Genomic DNA, 14725 nt, shown 5'->3' on the forward strand with positions numbered 1-14725 from the left:
GGCTGGGATACGTTTGGTGGGATACACTTACAGGCAATCCATGTGTCTCTATATAGATGTTTCCTCTCTCAAAGCATGTCCTCCCTTATGGTACTTAAATGAGCCATGTGATGGTGAAGTATCAATCATCGCTGATCCAGGGGTTTAACACAATGAATCTGTAGCAGGATGTGAAACGGAGCCTGTGGGTGGCCGACACCGCATTTAAGACAAAAGACAGATATCCCGATTTGGTAGAAACATATTGTTACCGGAGATGTTCTTGGATTTTGGATCGTTTTTGGTCAATTGTCATAATGCGACTTAAAAAGCAGCCATTTCTATTGTCGAGAACATTTGGTCAAAATGTTTTTTGAAAAAGGATTATCTAGGCTGATCTAGCAAAGACAATGTAACCAGGAAGGCCTCTAACAAAAATGCCACCAGCATCACCCAGTTAATAAACACATCCACTCAAACAGACCCATAGGACACACACAATACACACATGCCAACACAAAGGAGGCAGAGACAGGGTACTGAGCAGGAGTGCAGGGTGGGTTAGGGGAAGGTGGTGGTGTGGGGAGGGGTCATCTCGTCACTAGTGAATGTTTGAACAGTAGTGCATTAGACACTCGAGGGCCCAGAGGACAATTCAGCTATGTAAACACACAGGGACTTCCTCCCCCTCCCCCAACCTCCCCCCACCTCCCCCCACCTCCACCCACCTCCACCCACCACGTTCCTGCAGGTTTGCTGTGAGACAAGCCCCTGTTCAAACAGCACAGTGAATTCCTCTGCCCGGGCCCTGACAGCTGTCCCTTTGGTCGTAGCATCTCCAGTCTGCCTGCCCAGAGATCTGGATGGTAGCACTGATACTTTTCAACCCCTTTTATTCTGCCCCACTGACCGATAAATCCTTATATCTAGACAATGTATTGATATAAATGATCAATAGTATTGAATGAAACTTAATCTTATTGTATGGGATTTTGGTCGTCAGAACAGTAAAGTAATCCCGAAGCATATCCAAGCTAAGGTTTTTCGCACTTAAATTATTGGATTTTCTGATCACGTTTAACTGTTTGAGGATGGACAATTTAATTGAATGGCTCTCCTTGTGTGGTCGTAATAACTGCATGAATGCTGATGGTCCACAATTTTTCTTATAAGAAGAAATAAACACACACAACTAATGTGGGCCACAACAGCTTAGATGCATATAAGGGCTAACCTAATACTTAATACCTAATACTAATACTACATAGTTACTGTAGTTACTTTTACAATGAAAGACTAATGCTCCAACTGACAAAAATAATCAAGTTGAATATTCAATATCCAATACCTAAAAACACGGAAATCATAATAATATCAACTTTGAACACAAGACATAGACCAACATAATTATGTTCTTGAAAATGGCTGAACAAACGGACTCCCGCCCTCAAAACAAATAAAGCAACTCGACATTACAAGCCAACCGGGAAAGGCTACTTTTGGATTGAGATAGGCTTCCGGACTCCTGCCAGCTTGGCGCCACCTGTTCTGACAGACCTGGACATTTATCTCGGAGTGGGACGACCAATAAAGATAGAGGAGGCCGATAAGAGATAATAGGCCTGCAGGTTCTAAAGGGCGCCATGGCCATCAACACCACAGGACACCCCCGGCTCGCTGAGACGCCAGCGCTCTCTGTAAACGCCTATTATATCCACACACACACACACACACACACGCACGCACGCAGGCACACACACACGCACGCACGCACGCACGCACGCACGCACGCACGCACGCACGCACGCACGCACGCACGCACACACACACACACACAAACACACACACGTCTGGCCCTTCCAACAGGTCTTTTCTTATTTTACAACTGTGAACTCTTAACCCATAATGACACATTCAGACACATCCCGTCTGCCATTAGGCTGATATAAGCCTGTACACTGGGTAATGAAGCCCACTAGAATACAGCAGAGTTAACTTCATGAAAAAGGTGCCGAGGTGTACGGAATGTACTGTAAACTAAATTGAAGCCGTTGAGCAATGGCTTCAATTTGACATAATCATCTCTGGTGACATCCAGCAGAGATGTCCTCAAAAAAGAACCAATGACATTTGTTATTTTATTATTCAGGAAGTTGAGTATTACTTCCTCTAGTGAAATCATCACCGCCACCAACAATGGTGGACTGCAGGTCACCGTTTCAAACCAACAGTAGTTACCGGATGACACATTTGAACTATGTTCCAGCGTAGCAGCGCCAAGTTCCCTCTGTCTGCATGGCTGTCTGTTGGGCTGTGCTAGATAATTATATAGCCCGCCAGCGTTTATATAGCACTTTGCTAGCCACTGTAGCCATTCAGATGCTGTTCGGTATGGCTCACATTCACACACCAATGTCAATGACAGCCAGGTCAGTGGAAGTTAAGAGTTATTCATCTTGATCAAGGACACCTCAATAACAGCTGAACAAGAAGGTAGAGTGAGGATTGAACCATCAACTAACTGCCAGAATTCTTGCTAGTTTAAGGACTTCTGCCGGCACCATGTATGGCTGTTCTGGTGGCAGTATCTTAAGCCGTTCCCATTGGTGCGGTTCCATGGTCTAACTGTCGGAACGGTTGTCCAAACAAAAACGCTAAGTTCACTTTGACCTCTTGTGGACCAAGGTATGTCACAATTCACTTAGTGCCCGTTGATCAAGCTCTACACTTTTGGAACTGACCCTGAATTCTGCCGACAACCAGACCACACACTGCACTGGAGTGAGTGACTAGACAGTGGAGGTAGTGGGAAAGAGAAAGAACATTTAGGTTGGACGCCATTTTTACAAATATTTTTTGTAAAAAAAATACTATTAGGAACAAAAAGAAACCAACATGCAAAACAAACATTACGTTAATGTTAGCTTAATGTAGCTTTGCAGCTGAAGCTCTCTGGGATGGTAGATGACTCATGGCGGAGCAAAACAGATGTTCTAACTGGGGGGCGGGGGGATAGCTGTTAGAGAGCGAGGTCTCATGGCATTCTACAGCGTCCGGGCTTACATTTTATTAGCCTTGCACATTTTGTTTTTATAAATACTGTAAGCCTGCCAACATTTTGTTCCAAATCCTACGATAATCCGCAGATTAGTAGATGAATTTAATTGTAGCCGGGCTCCGTGGGCCCCTTCACCTTTCCACACTGTTATGATTCTAGAATTCTCCCCCACACACACACACACACACTGTTACAATTAAGTTTAATAAGGAGATTAAAAAAGTATACAAATACTATATTTCCTCACCTTTCACTCCTTAATTATGTGTTGAACACTAACATGTGAGTGAACAGCTTTTCCAAAACAAAGAAAGACCCCAAGACATAATGGAGAGATATGAACAAAAGCAATGCAAAAGAATTTACTGTGGGGCAACTTGTAGTAACTTGGATAGGGATAGATTCACACATGGTCCTATGCCAAGTGTCATTCCCTCTCCTTTATCCACTTCATTCTGCTTTAAGTCTGTACTAAACATACCATATGTTAGTCTTATTGTATGGAACAAATGAAGGAATAAGTAATCTCCAATTAACAGACTTTATAGATACCTGCTCCAAAACTGCTACCGGTAAACCCCTGCTAATAGAAACCTGCTCCGATACTGCTGAACACCTGCTTATAGATTCTTGCTCCAATACTGCTAAACACCTGCCAAAAGATACCTCCTCAAATACCTAAAATACTGGTAATGACCTACTAATAGACACACTATTGTGTTTTAAGATTATTATTTTCATGGACAACAGTTAAGATGCAAGCTGATATTCTGGGATGGTAGACATCTCTGGCCACATTGTAATCTCTTTGCAGAAGTTTACAATTATTTACTTAGTATAGGAAGTGTAGCAAGACACTGGCACGGACGGGGGTTCACAATGGAACCTACTCGATTATTCTGACACATCAGGGTTTCCACAGGTGTAATGTGAACGCAAAATCAGTCATTATCTATTGCAACGTGATCATTACCGCCCAAGGCAGTCACATACTACACACACACACACACACACACACACACACACACACACACACACACAACCTACACCAACGTACTACAAACAACCAAATAAATACACAAAATGTTAACGTGTATATCCACACACACGCACACTAGTGTTGCAACAGTGTGGATCATTTAAAGGTTTAAGAGACTATGCATTTTATGTGATTTAGCTGATTCAATTAAACTTGGCCAATGTATTGATAAGGAGAAGCCTTAAATAAGGTTATTTTTTTGGGGGGGGGGCCAGGCTTCCTCGTTTTTTCCAGACATTCTCGATATTAAACCCTCTATCCGCATCTTGCAAGTAGTGGGCAATCTCATGCATTTTGGGCCGAAAACACAATTTCAAGCTTTCTATAATTTGTAGGTTTCCCGAATGAATATTCAAATTAAATAAAAGAAGATTCCCAGTGCAAACGGCTCCCATAGTAGGATGGTACAAATGAAGTTTGAACATTGTTTTGATGATATTGCATAGCAGGACTAGTGCTACCAACACAACACACTGGCACTATTGCGGATATCACCAGAAATGTAAAAAAGATTGCTACCGGTGCTATTCATGTTTATTAAATTACCAACCCGTTATTAGTAGTCAAACCATTTTGGAAGGTCTTTTGCTGTCGTTTAAACATTTGAAAAGCTATTCAATAAATTTTTAAATCCTTCTTTGTTAAAACCAATAACCCAAGCTAGTCGCAACCTCAAATTTATATTGCTGCAACTAAGTGGGAGTGCCACCATGAAAAACAAAATCCTGGGAAGGACCCTTGAACATTAAATAAATGTTATTATTACAGCCAGTTGGTTTGAAGTCTCATACTCGACGTCAGGTGTCAAAGTGCTACCGAAGTATTTGAATAGTGCTAATATATACACCGGATGCACTTTGAGTACTGCTCTTGTATAGTTTTAATATCAGGGAATGGAACCATCATTTGGTTATGTTGTCTTGCACAGCTGTACAATGAAAATACAATGTATTAAATATTAATTATAATATCCATATGCAAAACTACCAACGGGGTCAGCCCGACCTGAATTTTAATAAACTTACTCAAATAATGGTACATATTCTTATTCTGGGGAAAGTGGAAATGAAATCCCTCTGGTGGCATATCCAACACTGTCACACCGGTAACCGTGACAACACTAACACGCAAACGCCAACATATATATATACAAACAAGCCCAGTTAAAAAACAGGCACCTAAAACACAGCAATATTATGTTACGGTTAAAGTGTAGTTCAATATGTATGCACACACACACACTATCACACACACACACACACACACACACACACACACACACACACACACACACACACACACACACACACACACACACACACACACACACACAGAAAGAGAGAGAGCTTGAGTTTCTATCGGGAGATTTCTCTCTATCAGTTGTGAAGACAAGTGAGAGGGGAGGTTCCTTCTCAACAAAATCCATGTCAGCACTGGTGAGCTTTGACCCCAAATAAACACACTCTGCAATCTAAACAGAGCTGGCAGGAGCCGAAGCTAACCGTCTCCTCCCTCTACCATCAAGTCAATGGACTGATGAGGGCTTTTAATTTGAATGTGACCACGATAGCAGACAATATTAATAGCTTTGTTACAATTAAGAAATAGAATGGTAAAGAATTACAAATGATTGAATAGGATTTGTTAAGATAGTTAGGCAGCCATCTGTAACAAATATGTCCACAGATATTGAAATAAAGATTTTTTTTTAAAGATCAGTAACAGAAATCTTTAAAAATAATTGTTCTAATAAAACTATTGAGACAAGGGGACAAGAGAGCGAAAACTGATTCAATTGTTAAGGGCAAATACACACTCACACACACACACACACACACACGCCTGTCGAGTCAAGCTTGGCATAAAACAAAAGTTGCCCCCGCCCTCCGGCTCATCTCAGTTTTGGGCCCTGCTGTTGTCTTTAACAGGAAGCTAAATGTGTAGCCTGGACTTCCATTGTTTGGCCATATAACCAGAAACTGTCGTTGCTCCCATTGCTCCAACATTAATAGCAATTATGCGCTCTATTCAGTCTGCCATTGTGTCACCCCCAACCCCCCTCCAACACACACTCACATACATACACACACACCACCTCCTCCTCCCCACCGACCCACAAGCAGGCAGAGTCCGACACACATTTCCCGCTTTTCACCCAGCACTCTCACTCAACACCCATTCCCTCCTGAATCCGCCAGTAAAGTCTTTCAGCTATTGAAGCTATCCAGAACCACTACAATGCAGACGCATACAAATGTGGACACTCAGTCGAAAAAAATAAGTGATGAAACAACAAATACAACAGAGCCAATACGGTAAAAACTGTTTAAATCAAACACAAAACATGTTAGTATGCTAGTAACAGGATGCCAGCGCCTGATAAACTATATATTTTTTCAACTGTACATTTGGAAGACAGTTATCAACAGTGAATCGTGGCATTATCACTAAAGCTGGGTGCTGTGCAATAACATTACTCCTGAAATGTTAAGTCAGCCAGGACGAGCTCGCTTTATCTTATCACGATACTCTAACTTCATTTGGAGGTACTTTCGAGAGAGAGAGACCAGATTGGCTGTGTGGTAAAAAGCAAGGCCTCGATCAGATTTGCATTAATTCGCCACATGTGTTTGTCAAGCGACAATTAGCTGACGTGAATCGGAATGATTACAGTGATTTTGTTTTACAAATCATTTTAAAACAAATAATGCTCCAGTTTATACTTTTCCTTTGAGTGTTTCAGTGATCGTTTACCAAATTAAAATCATTTTTCAACAGATTTACCAAACTTAGTTGTGAACCAGTCATTATTTGTTATTGGTTATTTTCAACTGACTTGTGCGCTTTGTTGAATGTTTAGCCCTTTTAGCACAGCATAAAATACACACACGTCCAAATAGGAGGGAAAAACTATGAAGATTTAGCTTCCCCATGTTACGACGTACACAACTCCAAAAACTACATCTGGTGGCTCCATGTGCAGACACACGTATGCAGAGCCACACACAACGGGTAATTTGATTTCCATGTTTTGTGGAGGCCCCAATCCCGATGGCCCGACAGCGCAGCAAGCCTACGTTTAACAGATGACACAAGTTGCATTCCAGATGTACAGTACCATCTTTGTTTTGAGGTCTATAGAGATGCATAGGAGAAAGAGTGTGTGTGTGTATCAGTGCACAGCTGCTAAGTTAATGCCTCTTGTGCTCTCTCTCGCCAGCACACACACACACACACACACACACACACACACACACACACACACACACACACACACACACACACACAAACACACACACAAACACAAAAAATTAAAGGGGATGTATCATTGAATAATCCCATTCTTAGCCACAGTTTATAAATACACTATCCCACACCTCAAAACAGACATTAACACAAAAGAAAAAAGTAAAAATTAAAGAAGGTAACTTTAACTATCTTAATAAAATATGAGCCTTCCTGTGACTAAATGAACGCCAAACATCATCAGCTAAATCCAAAAGCCATGAAATGATGAGCATTGCAAAAAAGCAATTGTTTTATTGAAACCAACTGTCAGAGATGGAATGAATCGTTAGAAAGCCAGGGTGAGGTTGAACTGAAGGCCCACCTAACCCAAACAGGGAGCTAGTGGCACCAGGGAACCACCACTCCCTTTATACTGGTTAAAAATCTAAATTAAAAACACACCAACTCACACTGGCTCAACGCCGGTTCTGCTTTTCCTTCTCTCTCCAGCTTTCTCTCCCTATCCCTCTCTCTCCAGCTCTCTCCCTAGCCCTCTCTCCCTATTCCTCTCTCTCCCTATTCCTCTCTCTCCCTAGCCCTCTCTCCCTAGCCCTCTCTCTCCAGCTCTCTCCCTAGCCCTCTCTCCCTATTCCTCTCTCTCCCTAGCCCTCTCTCTCCAGCTCTCTCCCTAGCCCTCTCTCCCTATTCCTCTCTCTCCCTAGCCCTCTCTCCCTATTCTTCTCTCTCCCTATTCCTCTCTCTCCCTATTCCGCTCTCTCTCTACTCCCCTCTCTCCCTATTCCTCTCTCTTCCTATTCCTCTCTCTCCCTATTCCTCTCTCTTCCTATTCCTCTCTCTCCCTATTCCTCTCTCTTCCTATTCCTCTCTCTCCCTATTCCTCTCTCCCTAGCCCTCTCTTGCTCTGCATGGCATTTCAAACGGAATGAGGGATCGAGGGGCGTTCGAAGGCTTTCAAACGGCAAGCCTGCCAACTGCATCAGCGTTACACAATTAAATTCTGCGCGCAAGTAGAGAAAAAACATACACACACACACAACCAGTAAATATTTACTGCGCAAATCTTTTCCATTCATTCACCAGGCAATAACAAACCCTTACTGTACTCGATTCTCCCCCTCTCCCTCACTCTTGTCTTTTCAGCACCCCCCCCCACACACCCCCCCTCCATCCCGTACATCTGCGATTCATTGACTTTACAATTTACCTCATGTGGAGATGGGAGAGGTCTCGCCTCCGTCTGCATCACGGCACAAATATGCAAGTGATTTATTGTTTTTCAAAAACCCAGGGCAGATTTAGTGAACCTCCACTTTCCTTCAGCATTACTCCTATTGGCAGACCATGAACAATTACAGTTCGGACTAATTAAGCTGAGAGAATGTGCCGGGGCCTACTAATGTCTCACAGGCTTACATTTTTGTTTAACAGTGCCAAACTTGGCTCTCCGACTCTCAAACACACGCACGCACGCACATATGCAATGGTTGTTTATCGAGGGGAATCAATGCCTGCACCTTTTCCCTTCTCCTGTCCCTAGACATTGGAAAAGGGGGATGTGTGGGGGGGGGGGGGGGTTGGCGGGGCAGAGAGGAAGACAGGAAGAAGAGGTGGAAATGGAGGGAGAGAGGTGGGGGGCAGGGGGAGCTGCTTCCACCATACTTTGTAAACAAAAGTGATTTGCAAGACAAAAGGGCTGACTAAATTCAGGGTACGTTTCGCGAGAGCCCGCACAAAATTTAGCCACGCCGGGACAGAAAAAGCCCCCTCCACCCCAACCCCACACCCCCTGCGGATACCAATTAGGGTCCATTAGCATGTTAAGCTGGTGTGATAAGGTGTTGGGGAGGCCTGTCCCTTAAATCCACGCTCGGCTATCCGTCCCTTCCTGGCACAACCACGTCCACCGAGAGCGGCAGAACACACGTAATCCATATGATGAGCCATTGTTATGCTTATCGCGCTGGCATGTTCAAGAGATACTGTCTCCATCCATTACCACGTGCACTGCCCTGACACACACACATGGGAGGGACCGTTGTATTCAGGGGCCAACCGACGGATTCACCAGCTAAATACGGAGGCTGGGCAGGGGGGTTATTACGTTAATCTGACCATGAAGAATTCTTCATCCGCTATTAAACGTGCCTTTATTTGAGGTTATGCTAGGTAGCAACCGACACAATAGGGAGCAACGCGGACGTGACCATACTCCTCAAACAAAGAAGACAGGGAGAGAGAGAGAAATGCTATTGTCTCAGCAGCGCAGCGCCTTTCCACCGCCTTGTTATGGAATCGTCACGGGTTTCGGAAGCGTCTTTATTCAGTTTACTTGTACCCCCACCGCCGGTCCGAATTCTTTTTTTCCTTTTCTTTTTTTCCAACAACCTCGCAACCGTACGACGGAACTCAAAACCGTGGCCTATAAAGTCTGCAGCCCCCCCGAGGGGAATTATGGGGCCGGGGGTGGCATCAAATATCTTAACATTCATAAGTCCGAGAGGCAGTAAATAAACCCGGTGGATTTATGGCAGCGGAGAGCTGGCCTGCCCAGGCCCCCTCCTCCACCTCCCTCTCCCCTTCCTCAGCCTCTCCTTCCCTACCCTGCCTGCCTGCCTACAGACCTGTTGAGGTGCGATTTTAGCCCCCAGCATCGGAGTTCATCTCCAGCTCTGCTTCCCCACACACCCCTGTGTTAGCAGCGGCGCTAAACAAAGACCGGGAGCCAGCGGTAGAGAGCGGCAGGGGGAGGGAGAGGGAAAGATAGAGAGAGTTAGACTGAAAGAGGGAGACAGGAGCAAGGGTGACCCGGCCCAGGCCACTTCACCAATTCAAGCGTCTGCCAGAGCTCCTGCCGGCCTTTGTGTGCGGCTGAGGGCAGGGGGGCTTAGGAGGGGAGGGAGAGAGGGCAAGGGAGAGATGGGGAGACGGGGGGGAACTTACCCGGGCCCAGCGTCATGTCTAATTGCTAAATGATACTAAATTGTCAGCCTCCTTGGAGATAGGTGGTAGGAAAAACAAATTCTAACCACTTACGACTCCCGGAGGTCAGACAAATTATTCTAAGTGCCACGCAGTGAAATGGGCTTTCCCCCTCAAGTCATGAAATAGCTAAAACTCGGGGAAAAAGCTGAGGTGTCAGAAGCGATCTATACCGCTCGTGCTTGACAGAAAATCAAAAATAATTTGAATGCTGCTCATTAGACTGGGAGTCAACTTCGGTCAAAATAATAATAATAATAATAATAATAATAATAATAACAGCATAATGACAATATTTAGACACTGATCAATCGACTTGTGATTCAATATAAAAATAGTTAACAGCACCTTGCTAAAATGACCACAAAAATATTTTTCAATTTACAAAAAAAAGAAATACCCCCGCACATAAATAAAAGCTCCCGATCGAATCACACGGCGCAGGGGAATAATTAAGGCACACCAGCAGCAGTCCAGTGCCTTCCCCAGCAAGAAGAAAGACTTGGCTCCAACAATGCCGCCCATCACATTCAGCGGCTCTTACGACCCGCTTAGGCAGGCCGACAGCTAATCAATGTCCAGGTGAATTATTTATGCCACTTTTTAAGTTTAATACATTTATATTACAGCCGGCACTGACTTCAAAGCGGAAGAGTATGGACACACAGGGTGACGGAGACAGTGGGGGCCGTGGCCGTATGCTAGACAGCACACCGTGGTAGAAAAAAAAAAAGAGGATGGATAAAGCTTTAAAACCAAGGTAGGATCGCCGGGAAGTATCGGTGCGATACAAAAGGGATGTCTGCACTGTAATTCTGTCCTGATCTTTCGCCTCGCTTGGTGAATAATTATAAATGCAGAACAAAGACAAACACACACACACACACACACACACACACGCACACACACACACGCACACACACAAATAGAACCGCTGTGCAATTTCTTGGCGGGGCGATTCTACGTGTGGTCGTGACAAGCAGATGAGCTTTCGACTGCAACAATACACAAGTCATAAAACCCGATGATGACATAGGACAGAAAGTACACCGAAGGGATACAAATATCACAAACATTGCAACAAATGAACGAAATAACATTTGAAATGAAAAAAACCTCCTGGCCTATGGTAACATTATCCTGCATCTCTCCTGCTGAATACCTGGTGACAAAAAGACATGCAGCATGGGGGCTTTACCAGATACAAGTCTATGGCACACGTAATTACACAATCCGAAAGTCACTGAGACAACTGGACACGTGAGGCAGTGTTTGTTCCAACAGTTTCCCATGTCAGCAGGATGACCATCAGGGAACACTGAGAGAATGAAATTATAGCACAACAATCTAGTGTGTGTGTGTGTGTGTGTGTGTGTGTGTGTGTGTGTGTGTGTGTGTGTGTGTGTGTGTGTGTGCGCCAAATGTAAACATTAGGGCTTCTGTTAGCATCAATATTCTAGTTTTAAATATAATTGCGATAAGAAACAGAAGCAAGCCCTTTCAACCCGATGGGAGTGCGTATGGCTCAAAAAGAGGTTTATTTTCTCTCTCCAAGGTGTCCACACAGCCAGGCAGTAAACAACGGCGCGGCTACCCAGGGACGGAGGAGGTAGAGAGGGCGAGAGATTGCTCTTATTAATGCCCGGTCTTTGCCTTAACCTTGTAAAATGAGTTGACAGGGCCTAAAGCAGAGACTTGTAATTGCAACCATTTAAAAACAGGAGGGAAGGGAGAAAAAAAAAAAACACTATTTAGAAAATTATTCCACTTAACCATCGGCAGACCCCAGTGGGACAGGGGAGGTGTGGGGCAAATGGGTAAGTGTGCATAATTACAGAGGGGCAGATTGGGTCTAAATAAATGCCACAAATTAATTTATAAATTGATGGTTTACACAAGGATCGCACTGCTTTAAAAGGCAATGGCTTTCTTATTCAAGAACAGGGGGGCAGCTCTGTAGGGGGCTCCCTGTTGTGTTATATGTACATATTATATTATATAAATGATGTATTTTAGCAAATCATTTACAACGCATTGCAAGATTTCGATTGAAAATAAAAATGTCGGTCATTTAATCTCATAAAAAAAACCGCAACAATTTTATGGCAGAACTTTGCAATAATAAGCATTTGACATATGCAAATGACGCGCACGCGCTCATTTGCATGTCCGTTGCGTTTGGGCACCTTGCTTTGGATTCCTTTATGATCAGACCGCTGATTTAGCGTTTCAATGCGTGTACATTTTTGTGTAACAAAATAAGCATTCCGTGGGATTTTCTAAAAGGCCTCTACTGAACGGTATGGACTGCCTTGAAAACAGCACACCTTGCGTTATAATTTATCAAATATTGTAAACATTTTTTTCCTCTTCTTTTTCTATAATTTCCGTAAATTTTTTACTTAATATATTTATAACGACCACAACTGTCAATATAAACACAGTTATGCATTACACACATATAACCAAGTGAGGTGTAAAAACCTGTTTAGTTACACCACGGAGAGAGCACGCACCCCTGTTTCTGACAGAGTCGACGCCAGAGCTCTGTGCAGCGGGCAAGCATGCCATTGTACAGTCCTGAAGTTGTGAAACTTGGGTCTACATTTTCCCAGCCCTATTTCTAGGTGTCATTCTTTTGCCTGTCAGTGTTTTGGGTGCCTGTGTGTGTGTGTGTGTTCCGGTGTTGGCACATATAGGGAAAAAATAAGCGAACTTACTGTGCGTGCTGTTGGGGAAAGTGATCCATTGGGCAGATACGTGCTCGTGAGATCGGGGATCATTATAAATGGGTAGCCCGGGTACGGTGGGCTCTTGAACAGACCTCCATCTTGCCTTTTCGCAGCTAACATGGCGGGGAGAGAGAGAGAGAGAAGAAAGTTTTATAAGTGCGTTAAAAACTACTTGTGCATTTTTGTGAAACCGTGCAATTACATAACATGTATGCTTGTACGCGCACACAAGGCGTATAACGTGAGTGGAAAACAGTCACGACTATTCAATAAAACAGCAACTCACCCTCCTCTAAACTTTCTCTCGTTTTGTCTCTGAAAGTTTCAGATCGAGGCGGAGGCCGTCTTTCCGCCTTGAAATGCAACAATGAAACACAGGGATTGCATTAAAGTAACACAACGGCGTGGATAACAACTTTTCTTTAAAGCAGCGCGCAAATAATGTGATTAAAAGTGCACAGAATGCGACGCGACAGCGTTACAGGCCTGGCGATATAGAGGACAATCGGTTTAGTTAATTTGTCTCTTACCTCTGAATCTGACGAGCTGTTTTGATGCGTTTCTGATTCATTCACAAGAGAAGATTTGACATCTGCTAAATCCCTTTCTGCCGAGGAGTTCTCCGAGATCTTCTCCTCCGGCTCCCCTTCGTCTTTGAAGGAAATCATCTCATCGTTCGCACCCAAATCGTCCCCTCCACCGCCGTTGAGCTGCGGCATGTTCCCGAGCAATTTTGGGGGACAAAACACAAAGTTTTAAACCCTTGATCTTGGTGATCTAGAATCCGAGTTTAAGTTTAGGGTCTGTACTGGCGTTTTCCAAGCACTGGCGGTGTAAGTAGAAACTAAAAAAGAAGGGAATCTTGGCAGAAAAAGAAGCCGGAGATGGAGCTCAGCCGCACGGATTGAGTGAGTTGAAGTTGGTCGGAGTGGTTTTCAGTTCAAAGGCGGCGCTGATTGACAGATAGAGAGGGATGGAAATAGAGAGAGTCTGGATTCAGGGATTATTGACAGGGAGAAACACACAAGAAAACTTAATGAGATTCAAACAGGGAGGGACTTGAAGTGACGTTTTCATAAATAGGAAAAAAAAAAAAAGGGCTGGAGGAGGAAGCCGGCGCGGACGAGTCGACTGCAGTGAAAAAGCATGCGAGGAAAAGGAAAAGCGGCTGGGAAGCAGGACAGCGAAGCGCCACTATTTTCTTTTGCTCCGGAATGGCAAAATAGGAGGTAGATAGGACTCGCTTGCAAATATGGATTATACGCATATGGGCGGTCTCCCGGTGAGGCTGAACAGAGGGCACTTCCTCGGGCTATTTTCAACCACTTTCACTTGTAACACAACATTTTCTACCATCCTTTTGCAGTTGTGACACATAAGCACATTGTTTTAAAAATATATTACAGAGCTTTAGAAAAGTGATGGGAGCATATATATATATATATATATATATATATATATATATATATATATGTATGCATGGCTTTGTTTGGTTAGTGATCTGTCAAACTATTTAACAATGATCGTTGGTTTATATTTGCGATTTCTATTTCGCATAGCCTACACTGCGGATCTATTATTGTATTAATTGAACTATAGTGACAATTCATTTTAATATTAATAAAGCCTGTGTGTATCATTTGCGCCATTACCTGTTTGTCGATAAGGCCGACTGACAGTAGGCTTATT

At 43.7% G+C, this 14725-nt stretch overlaps 1 protein-coding gene across 10 annotated transcripts in view; it reads right to left on the reverse strand.

The window, feature by feature from the left end:
* tcf7l2 (transcription factor 7 like 2) overlaps positions 1 to 14039 on the reverse strand; it is a 95373-nt gene extending 81334 nt beyond the window's left edge. For all 10 annotated transcript variants that reach the window (XM_079756976.1, XM_079756975.1, XM_079756974.1 and 7 more), the window contains exons 1-3: positions 13567 to 14039; positions 13323 to 13389; positions 13025 to 13149 (exon numbers count right to left, since the gene is read on the reverse strand). In XM_079756976.1, the coding sequence (XP_079613102.1) occupies positions 13025 to 13149; positions 13323 to 13389; positions 13567 to 13755 (381 nt within the window). In that variant the 5' untranslated portion in view covers positions 13756 to 14039. The remainder of the gene's footprint in view (positions 1 to 13024; positions 13150 to 13322; positions 13390 to 13566) is intronic.
* Between the last annotated feature and the right edge of the window lie 686 nt (positions 14040 to 14725).

This window comes from Pollachius pollachius (assembly GCF_949987615.1).
Source record: "Pollachius pollachius genome assembly, chromosome: 19".
Lineage (NCBI taxonomy): Eukaryota > Metazoa > Chordata > Actinopteri > Gadiformes > Gadidae > Pollachius > Pollachius pollachius.